The sequence below is a fragment of the Phoenix dactylifera genome, chromosome 8, assembly GCF_051530095.1.
Source record: "Phoenix dactylifera cultivar Ajwa chromosome 8, Ajwa_hap1_PhDact_Kaust_v1.1, whole genome shotgun sequence".
NCBI lineage: Eukaryota > Viridiplantae > Streptophyta > Magnoliopsida > Arecales > Arecaceae > Phoenix > Phoenix dactylifera.
In genome coordinates, this window is record NC_143197.1 from 12,017,310 (window position 1) to 12,037,468 (window position 20,159).

At 38.9% G+C, this 20,159-nt stretch overlaps 1 protein-coding gene across 1 annotated transcript; it reads right to left on the minus strand.

Annotated features, from left to right (window-relative positions):
* Positions 1–178: 178 nt before the first annotated feature.
* Positions 179–19,955, minus strand: LOC113461640 (hydroxyproline-rich glycoprotein family protein). The gene is made up of 5 exons (XM_039119142.3): positions 19,405–19,955; positions 10,764–10,873; positions 10,311–10,682; positions 4,685–5,396; positions 179–563 (listed from the first exon to the last, which is right to left on the minus strand). The coding sequence occupies exons 1-5, from the start codon at positions 19,646–19,648 to the stop codon at positions 493–495; spliced, it is 1,509 nt and encodes a 502-aa protein (XP_038975070.3). The 5' UTR covers positions 19,649–19,955; the 3' UTR covers positions 179–492.
* Between the last annotated feature and the right edge of the window lie 204 nt (positions 19,956–20,159).

Below are 20,159 nucleotides of genomic sequence, written 5' to 3' on the forward strand. Positions count from 1 at the left end.
TTTGGAGAGAGTTTAACGTAGCACATATATCCATTACCACCAGTTATGCTCTTACATAAGGATCTATCTCAGAAAAGACCCAGGAAAAGGAAATATGGCTGGAAACAAACAAGGTTAGAAAGAACTGAAAATTCATGCAGAGTTAAAACCGTCCCAAAAGAACAGAATTCCCTTCCTCAGGAGCAAGCACCTGACCTTATTAGGCGCAAAATACATTTCTTTTACTTGATTTTCTGCAGAATAGTACAAAGAAACAAGGCGATATATGTAAACAGGGGCCTGCCACCTCTGTGGCTTTGACCGGAAAATACATTTGCCGATGCATTATATCCATATATACATACATTAAAATTTCCACCTGAATGAAGGTGCCACCAGTTTTGTTGCACCCACATCGAAGTTACAATCCCATGCAGCATCACAGACCAGTGTACCCCGCTTCTTAAAACCGGAGTGGTTTAGTTCTAGAAAGCAAAATAATTCGTTTGTCCGCTATAAACGCATCAACAAATGTAACAGGAGTGCAAGGACCCAACGGACACAAGACTGGCCTGAAGCAGAAGCTGCACAGATAATGCCAATAGTTTTGAGATGAGGAAATTCAGATGCGGAAGATAAAAGTTCAAGAAAAAAAAAGAAATTTGGAGATGAAACATCAGCCAGTTAAACAGAACCATAGGAAAATCAGAATTATGGTTATTTTATCCAATCTAGTTGTATATAGACTCTGTTTTGCCTGTCAATTCCTTCCAGCACTAGCACAACTGCACTACTATGACAAGAAATATTGGACTTTTAATGCGTGATAAAACGAAAAATGTAAGCCTTGCAAATGTCTTATAGCATCTGACTTGATATGACAGTAAAGCAACATGCACATACAACCATCCACAACCAAAGCAAAACCAGGTCTAATGGCATGAGTAAAAATATAACAAGGCTTGCATATTTAGAAATCCTGTTTAAACATTATTTATCCAAGGCTTAATCTTGTAAGAGAGAGAGGCTTCAAGGCCATTCTTCAAAATAACCATCCAAGGTGCATCCTCTTTCCTATTTGAGCTTTTGACCCCTTAGTCTAATCCAAGACATTAATCTCTGGCCAGCATGCGTATAAGCATACTGGCATACACTACTCTCCCACATTGGAGCCCTGTTTGGACAGCTTATACACAAGGAGACAAGGGCAAAGGATTGAAGTCCAAGAATCAAGGGGGTCCATAGATCTTGTGATCGCAAGATTTCTAAGGGCAGAAATTCTGGTACCCCAACTCATTTAAGAACACCTTTTCGGCCCACAGTTTGTTTGGTTCAGGCCCATAAACATACCAGCTGTAAGGGCGGGTAAGTTCAGGTCCACCTAAAATAATATGTAGAATGAATATATCAATATATAACAACATTACATGCATTGATATAAAGCTAATATGAATTCTAAATATAAACCCTAGCTCTAAATTTACTCCACGAAAATTCTACCTGAACTTCACCTTCTCCCTCCCTTCTCACCTCTCCTCTCTCAACCCCTTATCCTTCTTGCCCTCTCCCATTTCTTCTCCACTTCCTTCCCCTCTCTTTCCTCTCATTCTCACTTTCATCCATCCGCCATTATTGCAAGGAGATCTAAAAGATCGACTGAAAAATTTGCAAGGAGTGCCCCAGCTGCCCCAGCTATCCTGACCTGATCATCAAACTCAACACAAACTCTAACCTCAATCTTGTGCTTCCAGCCAGCCAACTGGACCCAATATTTGAAACTGCCTTGACTTGACTTACAACCCCAACCTTGTTATCACACCCCCCACCCCCCCACGCCCCTCCAAAAAAAAGAAAACTCACCTGCTACTGCCAAGATGCCATCATCTCTTAGTACAAACACCCCATCCCCACCATTTAGTAACCCAATACTGCAACCATGCTTTGTCAGCAACATCAAATTCTTAGATGTCACAGTTCCTCCTCCTTTCTCCATGCACTTCGGCCCTCATATGGATCAGGTCCAGCCTCACCTACCAGCAGGTTCAAGTCAGCCAAGTTTGACCTGCTGACAGGTTGGATCAAGTTCAGGTCAGACTAGCTAGGCCTTACCATCAAGCTTGAGCTGATTGACTCATTGCCACCTTAAATTTTCAAAATCGGATATTGTTTTACATGGATTTTGCATACAGAAAACTTGGACTAAGAAGCAATGACCTCCACTGCCTTGTCATGCTTCTTCCGTCTTCCCTCGTACATAGATAGCATGATCGGGCAGCCAAAGAAGCCCTTCATCTGCAAGGGAGCACAAGTATACCACTACTAAGCTTTCTATAATGCATTGGTTTTAAACTTTATCATTCATAGTTTTTTCAACATGCCACCTTAATGTCACCATCTCTTCTGCATTGTTTTATGCAAACTGGTCTAATAGCTGCCATATTATACTGTCAGTACATCAAGTATTTAGACATAGGTTGCTCTATTGGTGCGATAGTAAGATTGCTCTGTTGTGAACTAGGTGTCATGGAATTGAATCATGGAAACAACTTCTCCATGTGCGAGGTTAAGACTGCGTACATCTAACCCTCACCAAACCCTACAGTAGTGGGATCCTCATGCACTAGAATATTTTTTATATTAAGCATTTAGACATGTCAGATAAAGACAATCTTAGGTTCAAGACTCCAAACAAGTGCTTAAATCATACACCTTGCTATCATACTAGGTTCAGGACTGACAAGCACTTAACTCATATGCATTGCTATCATGCCATGACCAAGTATTCCAGTTCAACCAAAGAACAAACAAGCCCTTTGTCTAAATAGATTTAGACTGCTTAAATAAAAGACCCAACCAATCCCAACTAATTAAAAGATGTGAAGAATAAAATGTTATTTTATTTAGTGGCTAATTGATAAAATACAGCAGTTGTCAAATGTTGCTTCATATAAAAACATTGTTGAAATGACAGTTCTTGAATTTAGTTGTTCACATTAATCATTTTAGACTACTAAAATAGGGACCTTTGCAAAGGTTTCCGCTTATCAAGGAATATGTTGATTATCTATCCCCTCTTTTAACCATGAAAAAAAAAATGACACTACATAGACTCCTAAACAAATAAAAAGTCCTTAATATGATAGTGAATACCAAACAAAATTTAGGAGACAAAAGATCTATATTTTCAGCGAAACCTGAAAAAAAAACCAACCAAACATGGGCCAAAACTGATTGAAACTACCAAGACTCAACAAAATCCAAAACTAGAGTTTAGGTTCAACTTATTCCCAGATGAAAAAGATATATTTTTGCTAAAACAGATGAGCTCTGGCCAAAGCTAAAACCCTTCAATAAGATTTTTTCTATAGTTATTTATTTTTAATATATTACTAGTCTGAATCGTCAACCCAGTAGTTGATCTGGTAACCTGGTGAACCAGCATCTTGGACGGGTCAATATCTGGTCCCAGTATGACAACTATGCTCGTCCCTAACTTAACACTGCTTTGACTTGTTCTCTATCACCAGAAATAATATATGCCAAGGTTGGAAAAACAAACTCAGGAAATCCTTGCTCGTGCAACTCTTATAGCACAGGCAACTAGCCACTAAGTTGCATCAGTGTGCCCTAATTTGGACCTAATGCATGCATAGTAAGTGCCAATATGGGACTTTGAAGCAAATTATTTAGCATGTCTGTTCTCTCTATACATGCATACATGTGTACATAAGCACAAGCACAAATGCTTGAACACGCATGCATGCACATCTGTGTAAAATTTAACACATGCATGCAAGCAACATGTCCTGCACAATTCAACACGCCTTGTTGCCTCACCCACATAACATGGAACAAATAAAGCAATTTATCTATTTCATAACTCACTCAACAGGATTCAACCAGCATAGAGAAAAATAGATAGGATTAAGCATTTAAGTTTGCTCAAGCAGGGATGGACATGATCCCATGAGGAAGGATCAGTCTGATCTGAGTAGAAATAGGTTTAAAGAACTGGTGTGCATCATGTACAAACCAACAGACTTGAGCGAAATGCTAATGCAAAACACCCTTGTATTCAGCATAATACAAAGGATCCAGAAAAGAAGTTAGTAAATCAACAATATAACATGTCTCACAGTCAAACAATATGGAAACAGAATTGTTGTGCAATCTCGCACTTTTCACAGGTCGGCCTGTAGGACCTGATAATGAAGATGCAAGCCTCAAGCTGAATGATATACACGTCGGAAGAGACAACTATCATCATGCATGATACAGATACGACAGTCTGATGCTTAAATAAATATGCAGCTAGAAACTCTTTACACAGACAGCTAACAAAAGATCAAGCCTATCAGGATGTAAGAGCATTCATCCAGTGAAATTGTGCTTTAGCCACGACTGGAGTAGAATAACTAATGACTCCATCCAAATAACAAAAGAGAAGAAGGAACTTCATATCTAAATAATCAATTGGCATATGTTGCCAACTGCAAGAGCTCTAGACCCTTTTAGTGACAACAATCCTGGATTAGGTGATGCCAATTTTTAAGAAATGACGCCACCTTAATAATCTTAGAATCAGATATTCTTTGTTTACTTTTCATTCATTGGATATTCATAACAATGTACACTTTTCGTTAAAGAGAAGAAAACCTATAGAATTCAGAGTTTAAGATAGAATAACTTAGAAAAAAAAACTCACATGTATTTGGCACAGGTGAAATTGAAGGAACTCTGTCAGGAGGTTTGGCATATGTTACATTCTCACTTGGAGGTCGTACATGAGCAAAATAAACAGCAGGCAGCGGTGATGCTGGATGCATGTTTGGAGCTGGACCTGGTGAATCTTCATGCGCATGCGGACTAATAGAATGCTGTGGTGCAGACTCAGGTGCAGCAGAATGCTGCGGTGCAGACTCAGGTGCAGCAGAATGCTGCGGAGAGGCCACGGGTGCAGAAGTCGGAACTGGATGATAAGGTTTACTCTTGGGTCTGTTTGAGTATCCAAATCGGCAATGAGAGGGAGGAGGAGTTGGGTAACTCTGCCGAGGAGGAGGAGCAGGTGCCAGATGCATGTCTGGGTGATGGTGGTGGTGGTGGTGGTGGTGGTGATGGTGGTGGTGGTGGTTGTGATGGTCTGGCGGTGGTTGAGGTGAGGGACTAGGCGAACTACTGCCTCCACTACTCAGAGAATGTTGAAGATAAGAGGAAAGTCGGACCTGTTTTACTCTACCAAATACAGTGTGATTGAGACCAAGATTGCCTGCAGAAGAATTGCTGATGGTCTTAGCCAACTGTTTCAACCTTGGCAATAATGGTTGGTGATTCCCAACTTTAAACACAATGGAGGTCTGAACAGTTGTTGGAGGAAACAATGTTGAACCCTCTGAATTTGTCAACCTAACATACAGATTCTGCAATACATCAAAAGCAGATGTTAGTTTATTATGAAGTAGCATCAGTAAGCTGAGACAAATGCCCTTAAAACATGAAAATATACATATACATAGACTGTTGTAAATCCTGCGACTATGTATATACAGTGAAAATTCTAACTATTCACAGTTCAAAATTAAGACAATGCTTGATTGTGTAACAAAAATTAATTATTAAAATCAATAAAATAAACATTAAACGAGGTCAAAAAAAAGATCGAGAGAAACCAAGCTGCATTGTCTACAATGTTTCCCTCTCCTTTCCCGTACCATGACCTTTAAACCACTCTCTCATGTTATTGGTCTCCAATCTAAAATCGGAAAGGTGAGCCCAAGGTCCGCCGTACCGGGTCCAGCAGGCGTATCGGTTGCCTACCGGACCAGTACGGTTCTGGTTCGTATCGAAACCGGGCAGTACGAACCGGAAAGTTCTTCCCCGCCGGAGCCAGGGAAGAAGAAGAGAACGAGAGAGAGAGCGCGGCCTCGGCCTCCGCCACGCCCCTGCGGGTTCCCCCGCCCCCCGCCGGCCTCCGACGCCCCTCCGCGGCTCTCCGATGGCGGACAAAGGTGGTCTCCCTCCCTCTCTTCCCCACGCTCTCTCTCGTTCTCTTCGTCTTCTTCGTCTCCGGCACGGAACCGGCCTGTACCGGTTTTCACGGCTCTGGCGTACCGGTAGCTAGCCAGACCGGTTTGTACTGACCGGTACGGCCCGGTTCGGCATACCATAAATGAGCCACTATGCATAAACTCGCCTTAGGCCCTGTTTGGGGGAGCTTTTGGAAGGCCAAAAAGCACTTTCTGGCCCTCCAAAAGTACTTTTAAACAAAAAAAGATGTTTGGTAAAATTTCGGAAAAGTTGTTTCAGCTTTTGCGGAAAGCTGAAAACAGCTTTTGGGGGGAAGCTCTAATTTGTAGCTTCCCCCCAAAAGCTGTTTTCAGCTTTGTCGGAAAGCTGTTATTTTACCAAAAGTACCCCCATTTAAAAATCCTTTTTTCCTCCCAAAGTGGCCCATCCACCGCCTCTTCCTCTTCCGCCCATCACCCTCCTCTTCCTCTTCCGCCCATCCCCCTCCTCTCCATCTCCCCCGCCGCCGCCCATGACGCCCTCCCCCTCTTCTCCCTCCTCCGCCGCCGTTCCGTCTCCCTCGCCGCCGCCCTCGACGCCCTCCGCCTTTTCTCCCTCCTCCTCTGCCGTTCCCTCTCCCCTACTGTCGTCGCCAACGCCCTCCTCCTCTGCCGCTCTCTCTCCCCCGCCGCCGCCTCCGACATCGTCTTCCTCTTCTCCATCCTCCTCTGCTGCTCCCTCTCCCCCGTCGCCGCCCCTGACGCCCTCCGCCTCTTCTCCCTTGCCCAACCACCTCTCCCTCTCCCCCGACCGCTCTCCCTCTTCCTCAAAGCTTCTCTCTTCGGCTTCGTCACCCATCCTCCCGTCGTCGCGCCGCCGGGAGCTTGATCGCCCCTTCCATGACCATGCGGGAGAAGTGAGGCAAGGGAGGAAGAAGGGAGGCGAGAAGCTTCGGGAAGGAGGAAAAAGAAAGAAGAGAAGGAAAAGAAAAGAAAAGAAAAAGAAGAAAAGAAAAAAAAAAAGAAAAGAAAAAAAAAAGAAGAAAAGGAAATGAAAAAAATAGAGAAGATAAAATAAATAAATAAATAAATAAAAATATTAGTAATTGTTTAACCAATTTTATCATCTAGCAAGAAAATTTGTTAGGGAGATAAATGATCATTAGAAGAGTAAAAATTAATTTACGCTAATAATTAAATTTTTTTATATTTTTATTATTGTATTATACTATAAATATAATATAATATTGTATCATAATACATTAATATGTTATGTTAAATAACTTAATATTATATTATATTATGAGAAATTAATTTATGCTAATAATTATAATATTTTATACCTTTATTATGTATTATACTATAAATATAATATTATATTACATTATATCATAATATGTTAATATATTATGTTAAATAATTTAATATTATGTTATATTATGGAAAATTAATTTATGCTCATATTTTTGATGATATTGGAAATCGTGGGGTGCCCTTTTGGGCGGCGGCGTCCGCCCACGGCAACATGCATCCGCCTTGGCTCCCTTCCGTCGAGACTGCCGCTGGTTAACTACAAATGGTCATCAGAAGGATGAAAAATGAATTTACACTAATAATTATAATATTTTATACATTTATTATTGATTATACTATAAATATAATATTATATTACATTATACCATAATATATTGATATGTTATATTAAATAATTTAATATTATATTAAATTATTATTCTATAGTACATAGTATTATAGTACTATATTATAATAATATTATATTTTATTATATTAATATTATACTATATCATATTTTTATGTATTAATACATATTATATTTTATTATGCTCTATTTTATAATACTAGTAATGTCCTTTATGGTCATTTTGTCACACAAAAGTACTTTTTCAGTTTGTTTACCAAACACATGTTAAAGTGCCACAACACTTTAAAAATGTAGTTATCAAACAGCAAACAGCTTTTTATAACAGCTCTACTTCCAACAGCTCTATTTCCAACAGCTCTACTGCCAACAGCTCCCCCAAACAGGGCCTTAGATCGAAATATCGACAAACCATAATTTCATGATTTTAGAATGATCGATGTGATAATATGTTCTTCATATTTCAAAATTCTTAGTGGCTTGGGATTAGGGAAAAAAGGAAGCAGGGGACACATTTTTTAGGTGTTTGAAATTGTAAATGGGTTACTAACAAAAGGATAAGATCAATGAGGGTATACAAACTACCCAATCAAATCTTCCTTTTATCTAAAATTTTAAGAATCAAATTTAAAAGATTAGAGGGTGAGCCCTTGTGCAACAGTAAGCTTGCTTCACTTTGTCTCCTAGAAGTCGTGGTTCAAAAGACGGAACAGGCCATATGCGGGGGGAAGGCTGTGTAAATTTGACTCTTCCAAACCCCGTGATGGCAGGAGCTTCGTGCACTAGCTGCCTGCTTTGAAAAATTTAGAAGATTTGTCTCCCGGAAGTCACAGGTTCAAAACACAAAAACAGCAACTCCATATGCAGGAGCAAGGCTGCGTAAATTTGAAACTCCATTAAGCTTTCTCTAAGAGTCCTTAAACATAGGTAGGCTCGGATGCGATGCATGTCAAAAGATTCTCCCAGAAAATCATGTATATAATGGTGCATTCATCCAGATGCAAAAGTTTTAGATTTAGATGTATGTTCTAGTATTGAATTTGGCAAGAAAAGAATGAGATAAGAAAACAAAATATCAACTAAACCAAGGTCAACGGAACCGCTCAGTTAACAAAACTGTCCCGAACTGGACGGTTCCAGTCATTCCGAGCCGTATCGATGGCTCCCCAATGTGGTTCCGACAACAGAAACGAAAACCGTTGTTGGAGGTGGAGAAGGAGAAGGAAAGAGAGGAAAAGAGAGTGAGGGAGAGAGGAAAGGAGAGGAAGAGGGAGGAAAGCTGGCGGATTTTTTTTAATCGGTCGGACCCTTGTTTCAAATGAAATAGGGGAACCGGCCGCGGCCTCGCCTCCCGCCCAGGCGCCAGCCTCCGCCAGTGTTCGCCGGCCTCCACCGGTGTCCACCAGCCTCCTCTCTCCCTACCTCCTCCCCTTCTCTCTCTCTCTCTTTTCCTCTCTCCCACGGTCTGCATCGCCCTCTCTGTCAAAACAGGCCCGTAACGACTCGTGCCACCAAAAAACCAATACGGTTCCCAGTACCGATTCTGCCAGTCCTGAACTAAACTATACCCATTGATTTTCTAATATCTTAGATCATAAAAAATCGACTACATTAAGATGTTTCATTTTCTATATAAAATTGAAAGAGAGCTCTTTTTTTGTTGTTAACTGCTAACTTATAAAGTTATTGATTAATTCTTGATGCTACTGTAGATTTTGCACATTTGAATAGTTGTGACTTGTTTGATATGTACTGTGGAAGGTGTAATGTTTGTTAATTAGTGATGTGATCTTCAGCAGCAATCAAAATTACAGATAATAATATATAAAACATTGTTCCTTTGATAAATGTTTAGTGTCACAAATGATAGCATGTTATCTTCTAAGTGTCTTAAAAAAAGTAAAGAGGTTAGAGTTATGCATTTTAAATGGTAATGTTATCAAAGCACACATTTCACATCTAGGCTCTAAAATTACAAATGTACAAGCAGAATGGCATTTTGCAAAGTATTAAAAAATTCATCTTCAACCAAGCTCAAAGACAAGTGGAACTGAAGAGCCTAACAAGGGTCATTACCAAGTTATGGTCTCGACAATCCAAAGTCTTCAGAGGAGCAAACAATAAACAAACCTAACCAAGATTCGCAATACCGGTTTTAGTACCCATACCAGTATTATGTTAATACAATACCAATACTGATTGGTTCAGCATACCGATACTCAGTATGCCCCCTGGTTTGGTACTGGAACAGCATGCCATGTATAGGACAATATGCACTAGCATGGTGAACCTTGAATCTATCTTTTTGGCTTTTGTTTGCACAAAGTGATTATCCTAGGAACGAACCCATGTTTTTCCGCTTGTCAACCTAAGCCTTTTACCGTTGCAGCAAGCGATGGCCCCTTCATTGTTTGAAGAGCCTGATATCCAAAATTTAGAATCTAGAAACTCGGTAAGTATGTCAGCCATCTAAGGCATACATGACTCATCAATAGATGTTAGACACACATTCTGCAAGCTAGATGCAAGTTTCAAGTAATACTGAATATATAAGACAGTAGGAACTACTTTAAAATATTAAGAAATTTAAGCATTACTAGATGTGAACCGCTAAAAATAGTTAATATAAAGAAAACAATCATGAAGCAGAATATAATCCATGGGCAAACCTCATAAGAATTGAGTAGCAACCCTGATTTCATCTGGTCCTTCAGTTCACTGAGTCTGTCTTGTACTTGATAGATTGCAACGTTCAAACTGAAATTAAAAATTGGTTGCACTTTTTGCAGAAGAAAAGCACTTTGTGGAGGGATAATTGTAATCCCTCCAGGGAACTTTAGCACCTCAAAGAAGGATGAGTTCCCAAACAACGATGTGGTCAAGTGGAGAGTTGACTGCCGTGTAACCAAGGACATAAAAGACTCTCTGAGAATGCTTATCTCAGCAGATGACATAGTTGAATTTTTTGGATAAGGCCAAATAGCAAAAACTACGGTCGTCCAATTTGATCCAGCTAAAGGTTCCAGAGAACTTACAACCACCTGATTAATTAAAACCATTAGGTAAAGGCATATGCACATTATGGATGGACATCAGACATTTGATAAGAGTAGAAAACATACCAAGGAATTAAGAACACCAATTTCTTCATAGATATCATATTGAAGTTTTGAGATATTGGTGCCTAGCAGAGCAACAGGCTTTTGCAGTCTGAAACTTGCTACTATATCAGCTGCCAAAATTAATTCTCAGTGAAAAATTCAGATACCTATAGAAATTTAAAAACTACAGAAAAAAACTCAAAAAATATGGTAGCATGATTCTGAATTTCCAATATCTTCAATATCCAGAATTCTGGAAAAGGAAAATCTTCAATGTAATAAAAGGTACAGTTCGGACAAATCATGGCATAAATTGACTGTAGCTATTAACAAATGCAAGTTTATCAAAGCAGAATTCTTTAAACAAGCAAGTCCTCTCATTGGTGACAACCTGAAGCAATTTGTCATGATGCATCTCCATCTGGTATTGCCTGCTGGTAACAGCATACAATCAGCATAGGACAAGAATGCACCAGTAAAAAGTTAAATTATTGTTGGCAAACCTAGCAGTTTCTTTGTAATGCAGTCGGCTAGTTTTACCATAACTGCTAGACAAATTTCCAGTCCAACACTAAGAAAACATGCATGAAATTAGTAAAAGTTACGAGAACATCTGCAAAAGGTCAACTTAAAAAGCAAAAGGGAACACTACATCCATGCTGCGAGGTTTACAAATGGCCTTCACAGGACCTCTTCCCTAAAAGTCAGGCAGGAAGAACACTAGAGCATCAGCTATTGACACCAAATCCCAGCAATTGGCCATCACTTGATATTTGTACACACAATGTAGCTCCATCTATTTAATAAGGCATTCGATATTTATGGTTGGGAAGCAAAATTTATTGATGAAGGCTATTAGTGGCTTAAAACAGGTTACATGCACCATACTTTTGAAGAAAAGAAAAAAAACGTCTTATGCTTATCTGCTATCTCCATTCTTTTTTATTAGTTAATTAGATGTTGCATTGATTTCCTATATCTGCACCCAATACTTCACTGCTGCAAAGTCCTAAAATGCTACGAGTTGGTATCACAAGTGGCATGATACCCTATAAAACTGAATTCACTTGAACATTTCTCCTTCAATTTTTTATGATATCAGAAGATAGGATCACCATCATAGGGCCTCAAGTTCACCAGGTTCAAGTGGTGGTTCTGATTATTGTTTATGGTAATTCCAACCTTTCTTCAACTGATACAGACAAACTAACAGTTAGCTAAGAAGCTGGGTTTTTGACCAGTTCAACAAACTAAACGAATATCTAGTTGGATCTTGAAAAAACATGAACAAGTGCTACCATCTTAGCTAGTGAATAATGCCCAAAAGGATTTTTCAAGCATTCTCTGTTAATGGACCACAAGAGGAGTCCAGTTAGGGCTCATTCAATTTGTAGCAACTTCATCCTCACCACCACTGATCCTCCAAAATTGATGTCCAATTATAGTATTTCCTGAAATATAACAAAAGTGATGATACCTACTTACTCCATTTTTCATGTCGCCCAATTCGGATTTGCTTGCCAACTTAAGTGCCATCTCCAAATCATCGATGTATACTATTACTCAGTATTTAACATCTTTCAAATTAATTTCAAAGGTATCTTTAGCGCTCACAGAATTACAGGATTGTAGATTTTATAAGAGTCATCCTTGGCATTCATTGGTCATGAATTCCTCCAATTTATCCCTATTGACCTATAACTACTTCTCCTTCATGCCTGCATGCAGGTTGCAGAAAGTTTTATAGCCAATCATACATTATTTTTCCTATAAGCGTTTATGGATTCCCTTTTAACTGATTTCTACCTCTTTCACTTCTTTTGCCGATCAAATATTTGTATATCGACCTCTTTGGGGTATTCAATAACTTTGCTTGCATTTAAGGTTACTTTGTGACATCTACTTACTAGTTTATTTGATTTGCTTTACAAAGTCAACCAAAAATTAGGTTTTGATGGAAATTTTTGACCATCCACAAGTTTAATTCACTCTATTACTTTCAGCTTATTCATTATTACGTGTATTTTACCAAGCATCTAGGTTTCATGCCCCATTTAGATATAAAAAGAATCAGCATCTTCCACCTAATATTTGGAACTTTGCCATCACAATATTCTTCAGTTTACTTCAGGCTTTATGTACTTGAAATCATTGTCTTAGATTAGGATCAGAACATATGCTCCTTTGAAATCATCTTTCACATCTCATATAAAATCTGTGCCCCCATACCTAAAGATCTTCATGTTTATCAAGCAAAATTGTCTGCCAAACAGTTTCAAGCTTGCAAATCCTCAATAATGGTCCATTTTTCTTTCACTTAAGGCTTTTATATGCATCCTATAATCATCTTGTGCTGCTCAGTCATATCTCTATAGCACACATTTGAATGGACTTGGCATCATCCTTAATTTTAGTCTCTTCATCGACATCTATATCATTATCTTCCATGATAATTATTAAGCTTCAGGTCTTCAAACATGTTCATCCCCAATTAATATTGCCCAATGTTCGCAGCTAATATCTATGTATTTGCCATTTTTTCACTAATATTACTCACACCAAAAGCAAAGATTTCAGTGCCAACCTATCAGGAACCTTTATCATCAAGGATTTAAATATTGGATCATACTAGTCCATACTAGACATTGTGTCATACAGGTAAGAACAAATACTCAACACAACCCCCATATTGAGTGTCACTATCAAATGGTGTACTATACAAATACCCAGCAAGGGCATACTAGTTGGGTGCCAATATAGGTATTGAAACCAGTATTTGGAAATGGAACATTGTTTATCATTACTACCTTGGTCATGTATATTTGTGACCAAAATATGCAATCTCGATACTAAGTACCATACCAATATGTTACCAATTCAATACAGTCGATATGGTATGGTACGCACACCATACCAAGACAAATCCTAACCCCACTTTTTTCTCACTTTTTATCACGATGATGCCCAAAACAAGATGGTATTGGTTAGTGTGTGTGGTGCATATCCCGGTATGGCGCAATTCCGCTTGGTTCGGACCAGTAAAGACTGGTTCAACTCATATACCAAACCAAACATCGGTACTGTACCGGTACCTTGCCAATATGATAGGTCGGTACGGGTTTGTACGGCAAACCTTGCTTATGACCAACCACTTTTTCTTCAAATGTTTTTCAATCTGCCACTACTTTCCTCCTCATTCGATCCACTTCTTCAATATCATTTTCATGATCCTTGACTACCTTCTCACCATGCACAACATCTACAAGGACCCCACTCATCTATACTACATTTTTGTATATTCCTAGCATCATCAACCTACAAGTTCGCTTGCCATTCTTATCAATTAGTACATCCATTGCCGGTTGACTTCACAAGCCACTATATTTTGATGCCAATCAAATTTGTCAACCGTTCACCTCAACACCAATCTGCATAACAAACCTTGTAAATATGCAGTTGCATGTAGTCACTAAAAATCAGCATATCTGTCATGTGAGGCCTCCTTTTTTTAATCCTTCATAAGCTAAGTTTCAATAATTTTTAACAGCGATGGATCACTGTAAGAAGCATTTATAGCTGCCATGTCAAGTCAACTGCAAGCCAATAATATCACAACATCAATTGTTTGGTTCTTTCAAACAGACCAGACCTTAAATAAATGGCCAAGCATCATTAAGCATCATTTACCCCATCCTCTCCAATCACCATAAATTACAAATGACATGATTGTTGAACCATCTACAGAGAGTTCAAAGATCACATTCAAACCCTTTTTCACATGAAAGTCCTCCATATATGAGCCAATCTCCATGCCGGTGCTTTAAATTGTGGGGTACAAGGCCGCATATGCATATGATCCCTTGATAGCATTGTATTCCCTTATGCAACTGCTATGTACATCCGGGCCATATATGGACTGAACAGGCCACTCACTTGGCACAACATGCATGCTTATGTGGTAGGATTATCATTCTATGACCACATATGCAGCCTAGTTATCATTGTGAACTGCAAATGTGGCCTTCTAGCATGTTGCAGCCATGTATCTGACCGCTCCTATGCAAGATCATGTGAACAGAACATGTTCAAGTTAATGATTTGATTGGATTTGGGTTTTCAGACAGGCCAAATACATGTATATTAACATTATTGATTTGTTAATTATGCTATAATTATTGCTATTAAGGATAAGTTTTAAGTAGCAAGCCTAAGAGGTAGATGTTAATGTTATTAATAAAGATGTTATTGATTAAAAAAGTATTGCTACTATTGTCTTTAATATATTTTATTTATTTTTAAATATATAAAAACATTTACCACATATGCATCCACATATGTGGCCTGCATAATGAATATGCAGCTATGCATTCTCCTGACCACCTGCATACTACAAATTGACAGCCGTCTTTTAAAACACTAATCCTTGTTATATTAATTATCCAATAAGGCCCCTCTAGTGAAGTGATATGGGTATATTTTTCTTCCTTTTTTTGAAGTTCGAAAATATCAGGAATTCTACCTTAAAAATCTTTTTCATTCATAAAGCTTGGTGGTATTTAAGAGATCTATTTTGACTACTACTTATCTTCGCTATCTCTCGAGTAGAAGAACCCAATAAGCATCATAATCGTAAATTTAAAATGTCTTTCTTTTATTACTTGGCATGTTAGTGATGATTTATGTTCTCCAATATCAAAACATCAGCCCTTGAGCTTATTGTTAAGTTGAGGATAGAGATTTCGTAGAGGGAGAATTTTCTCGTGTTAATACAGCCAATGTGAAGATTTAACCAAGGTTGCATGTTTGTTTCCTTTCTCGTTTTACGACATGCATTTGTAAATAGATTTTGACCAACCAAAGCTTAAAAATTCATCAAAATGCTTTACACCTCATTTGTGGTGAGATCCTTCACACATTCACTCAAGGATTGCTGAACCGGTACCGGGTGCTATACTGGTCGGTGCCTGGTCTGGTCCGAACCGGTCACCAAAAATGCCACAACGCACGCGCTGTGGAAAAAAATGCATCTAACCAGACTCAGTGCAAACTGACTAGTTTGCACCAAGTCCTGGCCGAACCGGACGAAACCGGTCCGGTTCCGTCCGATTCGCTTTTGTACCGGGCGGTTCCGTTCGATTCGCTCTTGTACCGTCCGTTTTATATGCCCGAACCGACCCGGTTAGAGACCGGGTCCGCTCGATTCGGCCTGAACCGAGCGGTACGGCTCCGTTCGGCATTTCTTGCATTCACTTAACTAGTTTGTTTATTATTATTGTCGTAACTTCAATAGCCCCTTTGGATGGTATTTCCTCTTTTTTTGTTGGAAGAGGGGGGGGGGGTGAAGTTGTTACAGAGTAGTTAAATTCAGATTTTGAGAATTTATATTCATATTACCATATACAATGTATTCTGAAAATTCCCCAAAACATCTGAAATATGATATCTGCATTATTTGTTTGTTCCTCTGAGAAATTGACCGTCAAGAAAGAATTCCATATTATGTTTTTCCTGTTGGGCTGTTACTAAGTTGTGGATTATCACAAGCAACAACACAAGTGAAAGAAAATCTATCCCCATCGATAGGCTCAAAAATTTGGATTAAGAAATCTCATATGTCAAGGAGAACGCTAAAGGAAACCAAGTTCTCAATAGCGACCCCAGGAATAACATATTTATCTCATCAAAGATTTGTAAGCCTGTCTTCTCAAACCATCTCTTTTGTAACTAAGGATCCTCCAAAACCTTCTAGAGAACAATGCTCTACATATTCAACATGATGAGCAAGTAAACAAAATGAAAGTCACTTGTTGGAAACCCTGAGGATTTGCAAAAAAATAAAATAAAACAAAATAAAGAGGAAGATACCATCCAAGAATCGCACATCAGTACGTAAATCCAGAGGCATAATCAAGGGACATAAAACCCAAGAGTGAAAAAATGGACCATGTCCCTAATATGGATAATGAGGTCTTTGGAGAAGCAATCATGGTTAAAGGACACAATCCATGTGAAAGGAAAAGAAGCAATGGATGGTTCAAGGGTTAAATGTTGTTATACTTAGAGAAGAGGGAAGCAAAATAATTGTAATCCTACCTTGTCCAGGAATTTAACAATGACAAAGACATAATTCAGGCATATAGTGATAAGGTAATATAGGTGTGCTTGTTTCCTTATAATTTAGGGGCCCAAATTCAAGTTCCCTCCAAGTGGACACTTATGATTGTTTCTTCTTTCCTATAACTCAGACTGAACTTCGGAACTCAAGTTCTCAATTTCCTGAAACAAGGACGAACTTGACTTTGAAGGGGCAAGTGCTGGGGCACCTAGAAGTCAAGTTTTGAGAGAGCAGCAAAGCATTCAAAGCTACTTTAACACTCTCCCACACGCTCCCTCCTTCAAAACAAGCCATATAAGCAATATTTAAGTGATTATGATTACTATTATTGCTTATTCAATAACTGCTTTATTGTCTAAAAGTTGCACGTTTCTATGCACCAAGTTCCTGCGAACCAAATAGAACAACTCAAGTTCTCAAAAGTAAAGTTCCCCCACCTTTAACACTTGCATAGAAACAACCATACTATAAGCAAATTATTAAAGATAACTAATTATTTATTCAATTTAATATCTTAATAATATTTATTTAATTTATATTGATATTTAATGCAAATTTAAAGTAATGGATTTAGTGGAACTGTATCTGAATCAGGCCTGACAATAACTTGGGCCACCAAGTTAGTATTGATCCCAAATATTGATCGAATTCAAATGATAAGTAGGTCACAAGTTTACTAAAACTGGATCCAGCCAAAAAAATCTAGCTAAAAATACTCTGAATTAGCTCATAATAATGGTTACAATATAAACTTGCCCTGAAGCCATTAGGAAAATGGTTTGGGAATAAGCGCAAATCCTAGATTTGATATTAGATAAAGTTCTGTTAACCTAAACATGTTATAATTCATTACCAAATAACATTCCCACAGGCAATGCACTACTTGCTTCCTTGTCAAGCAGCCGTGTTTTAAAGCTCTAAGGTGTGATCTTGTACGGCTAATATCATGACTTCTTCACCACCACATGTAAATGACATCAATATGTATTGGGACATCATTGCATTCATTGTATTGTTAGCAAAATTTGACGCAGAGAGAGAAAAAAGATCTACATTGCCAACTGAGTACATGTAGCACACCTTTTTTTAAATTTGGCATGCTTATGTTGTTATATAAAGAACTGTGTTCCATTTCTTTCTCTTAACCAAATAGCGAAAATATCCAAAATCTGAATTTTCTTCCATGTACCACCAATTTAAAAGAAACATCGCTCATCATTCAATTTATCATATTTTTGTTTCCAAAATTGTTCCAAAGCAAAAGCATGCCATGTTCTATCTACCAATCTTTCTGTTATGCAGCAAGACACTCTAGTACACAGAATCCTAGATGATTGTTGCCTGTGATTGATCAATGTGAAGTCCAATTAAATGGGGAATAGACCCTTTCTTATTGTTCTTTGTACCCCTAAAATTTAAACTTCCTCAAAAAGTTGGCTCATAAATGTATATGAAATTCTCGTCACTCAGCAGAAACTATCTATGCAATCTACATACCCTTAAGCACCACACTGTTACTCTTGTGGATGATCAAAAACCAAGTCTGTGCTAATGGTGATAAATGCTTCATAATGAAAAAAGTTGCATGGCCTCATATTTCCCTGCTTTCTCTATACAAGTTGGAGTACTTGAAGGTGAACAATACTTTCTGAAGGTAGAGACCTCCCCACAACCAAAACTAAAGCATTGTCGAAGATCAGATAAGCCTTAAGGACCTTCATCCTTGGGCTTGCATGAAGCACATCATTGGGCACTCATACATAAAAAACCCCATCATAATGAATAAAATGCCCCCTAATTGTCAAAAGTATCCCAAATCTTCAAAATAATGCTGAAAATCTGTGGCCACCTACAACATCACTTCCAGATGAAGCATAATAAATAACAATATCTCCAGTAACACGAGAAATATAGAAAGCAACCAGAATGGCTTCCAACAGGCACATATTGAAATTCCTAATGCCATGTAACAAAATCAGGTCTCCCCATCTCAAATAGAAACCCAGATGACATACATATTCGAGTATAGAAACATCAAGTCCTTAACCATCAGAGTCTGAGATGTAATCAAACATTCACTTAGATCGCACTCAAACTGTGGGTCCATTCTAACACCTTAAGCATCAGGAATCGTCCAGACTCACTCCCTCCGTGAAACAAAGTGAGGATCTCTCATCAGAGATCCTAAACAAAAACTATTCATAGTACTTACCGAACCAAATCCATCTACATTCCAATTTGCACCCACCTAATCAAAGCCTGTTAACAAAACTATGATATCATCAGAATCAAAAATCGCCACTCATTTCTAACTAATTAACAGATTCATCAAAAATATAACCATTTTTCATCTTATAAATCAGCAAATACAATTCCACCTCAACGCAAACTAACTAATTCACCGTAAAACGAATGCATCAAGCAAAATCACAAGAAGAATCAATTCAAACTGCGCGAGAAAAAGAAAACCATGCCGAGATCCAGCAATGCACCCCACTGTCGCTGCTGAAACCTCCCAAAATCCACCAACGAGTCCCAAATCCTCACCTTTAAACCAGGGGTCCCGATTCCGATCTCTCAGATCCCCACTATGCCTCAAGAAGGGGGGGAGCCAGAACACGGCCGACAGCAGCACGGCAACACCAAGAAACAGCGCAGCAACGCAGCGCGGCCGCACGATCTTGCCGATGGATCGGCACCGGGGGCAGCCATCGCCTGCATTCCCCTCGGTGGCCTCCGACGACGACGATGGACCGGTGGATAACGCCTGCTCGTCTTCGGGTTTCCCCATTGCCGCAGATCTCCTCAGTCCCCATCGCCACTGTCCTCGCCAAAAGCTCCCATTGCCGCAGAAAGAGATCCAAAGAGACGTGAACGAGGAGAAAGAAAGGACAGAGCTAGGGTTAGGGTTAGGGTTTCGTTTTCTTAGGTTAGGAGGAGAGGAGGAGAAGGGGAGAAGTGGGAAGTAAGGTGAGAGAAAAGGAGAGTTAAACTGCAGATATGAAATAGCAGCACTGCGGATGGTGCTGCTTTTTTTTTGTTTTATTTTATTCTCGTCTTTTTGTTTTGCGCGGATCCAAGCGTGGTTTTATCCGTTTAAATTTTTAAGAATAGCAAAATTGACTGCCTTGGGAGTGAGGCGAGACGGGTATTCTCCGTCATAACGGAATAACTGCCGTTATTGGGGAATAACGGGTTAGCTGATGTAACTGCTCTTATTGGCTGTTAACTGAAAAATAACAGTTTTTACCTTGCTCAGATTACAGCTTATTGAACAAAAACCTATTTTATCTAGCTGGTAT

Coding starts and splice junctions, on each gene's coding strand:
- LOC113461640 (XM_039119142.3), bottom strand. CDS start 19,648: ATGGGGAAACCCGAAGACGAGCAGGCGTTATCCACCGGTCCATCGTCG. Junction 10,874..19,404: donor TCGGGACCCCTGGTTTAAAG/GTGAGGATTTGG, acceptor TAATTTTGGCAG/CTGATATAGTAGCAAGTTTC. Junction 5,397..10,310: donor TGCTACTCAATTCTTATGAG/GTTTGCCCATGG, acceptor GATGTATTGCAG/AATCTGTATGTTAGGTTGAC.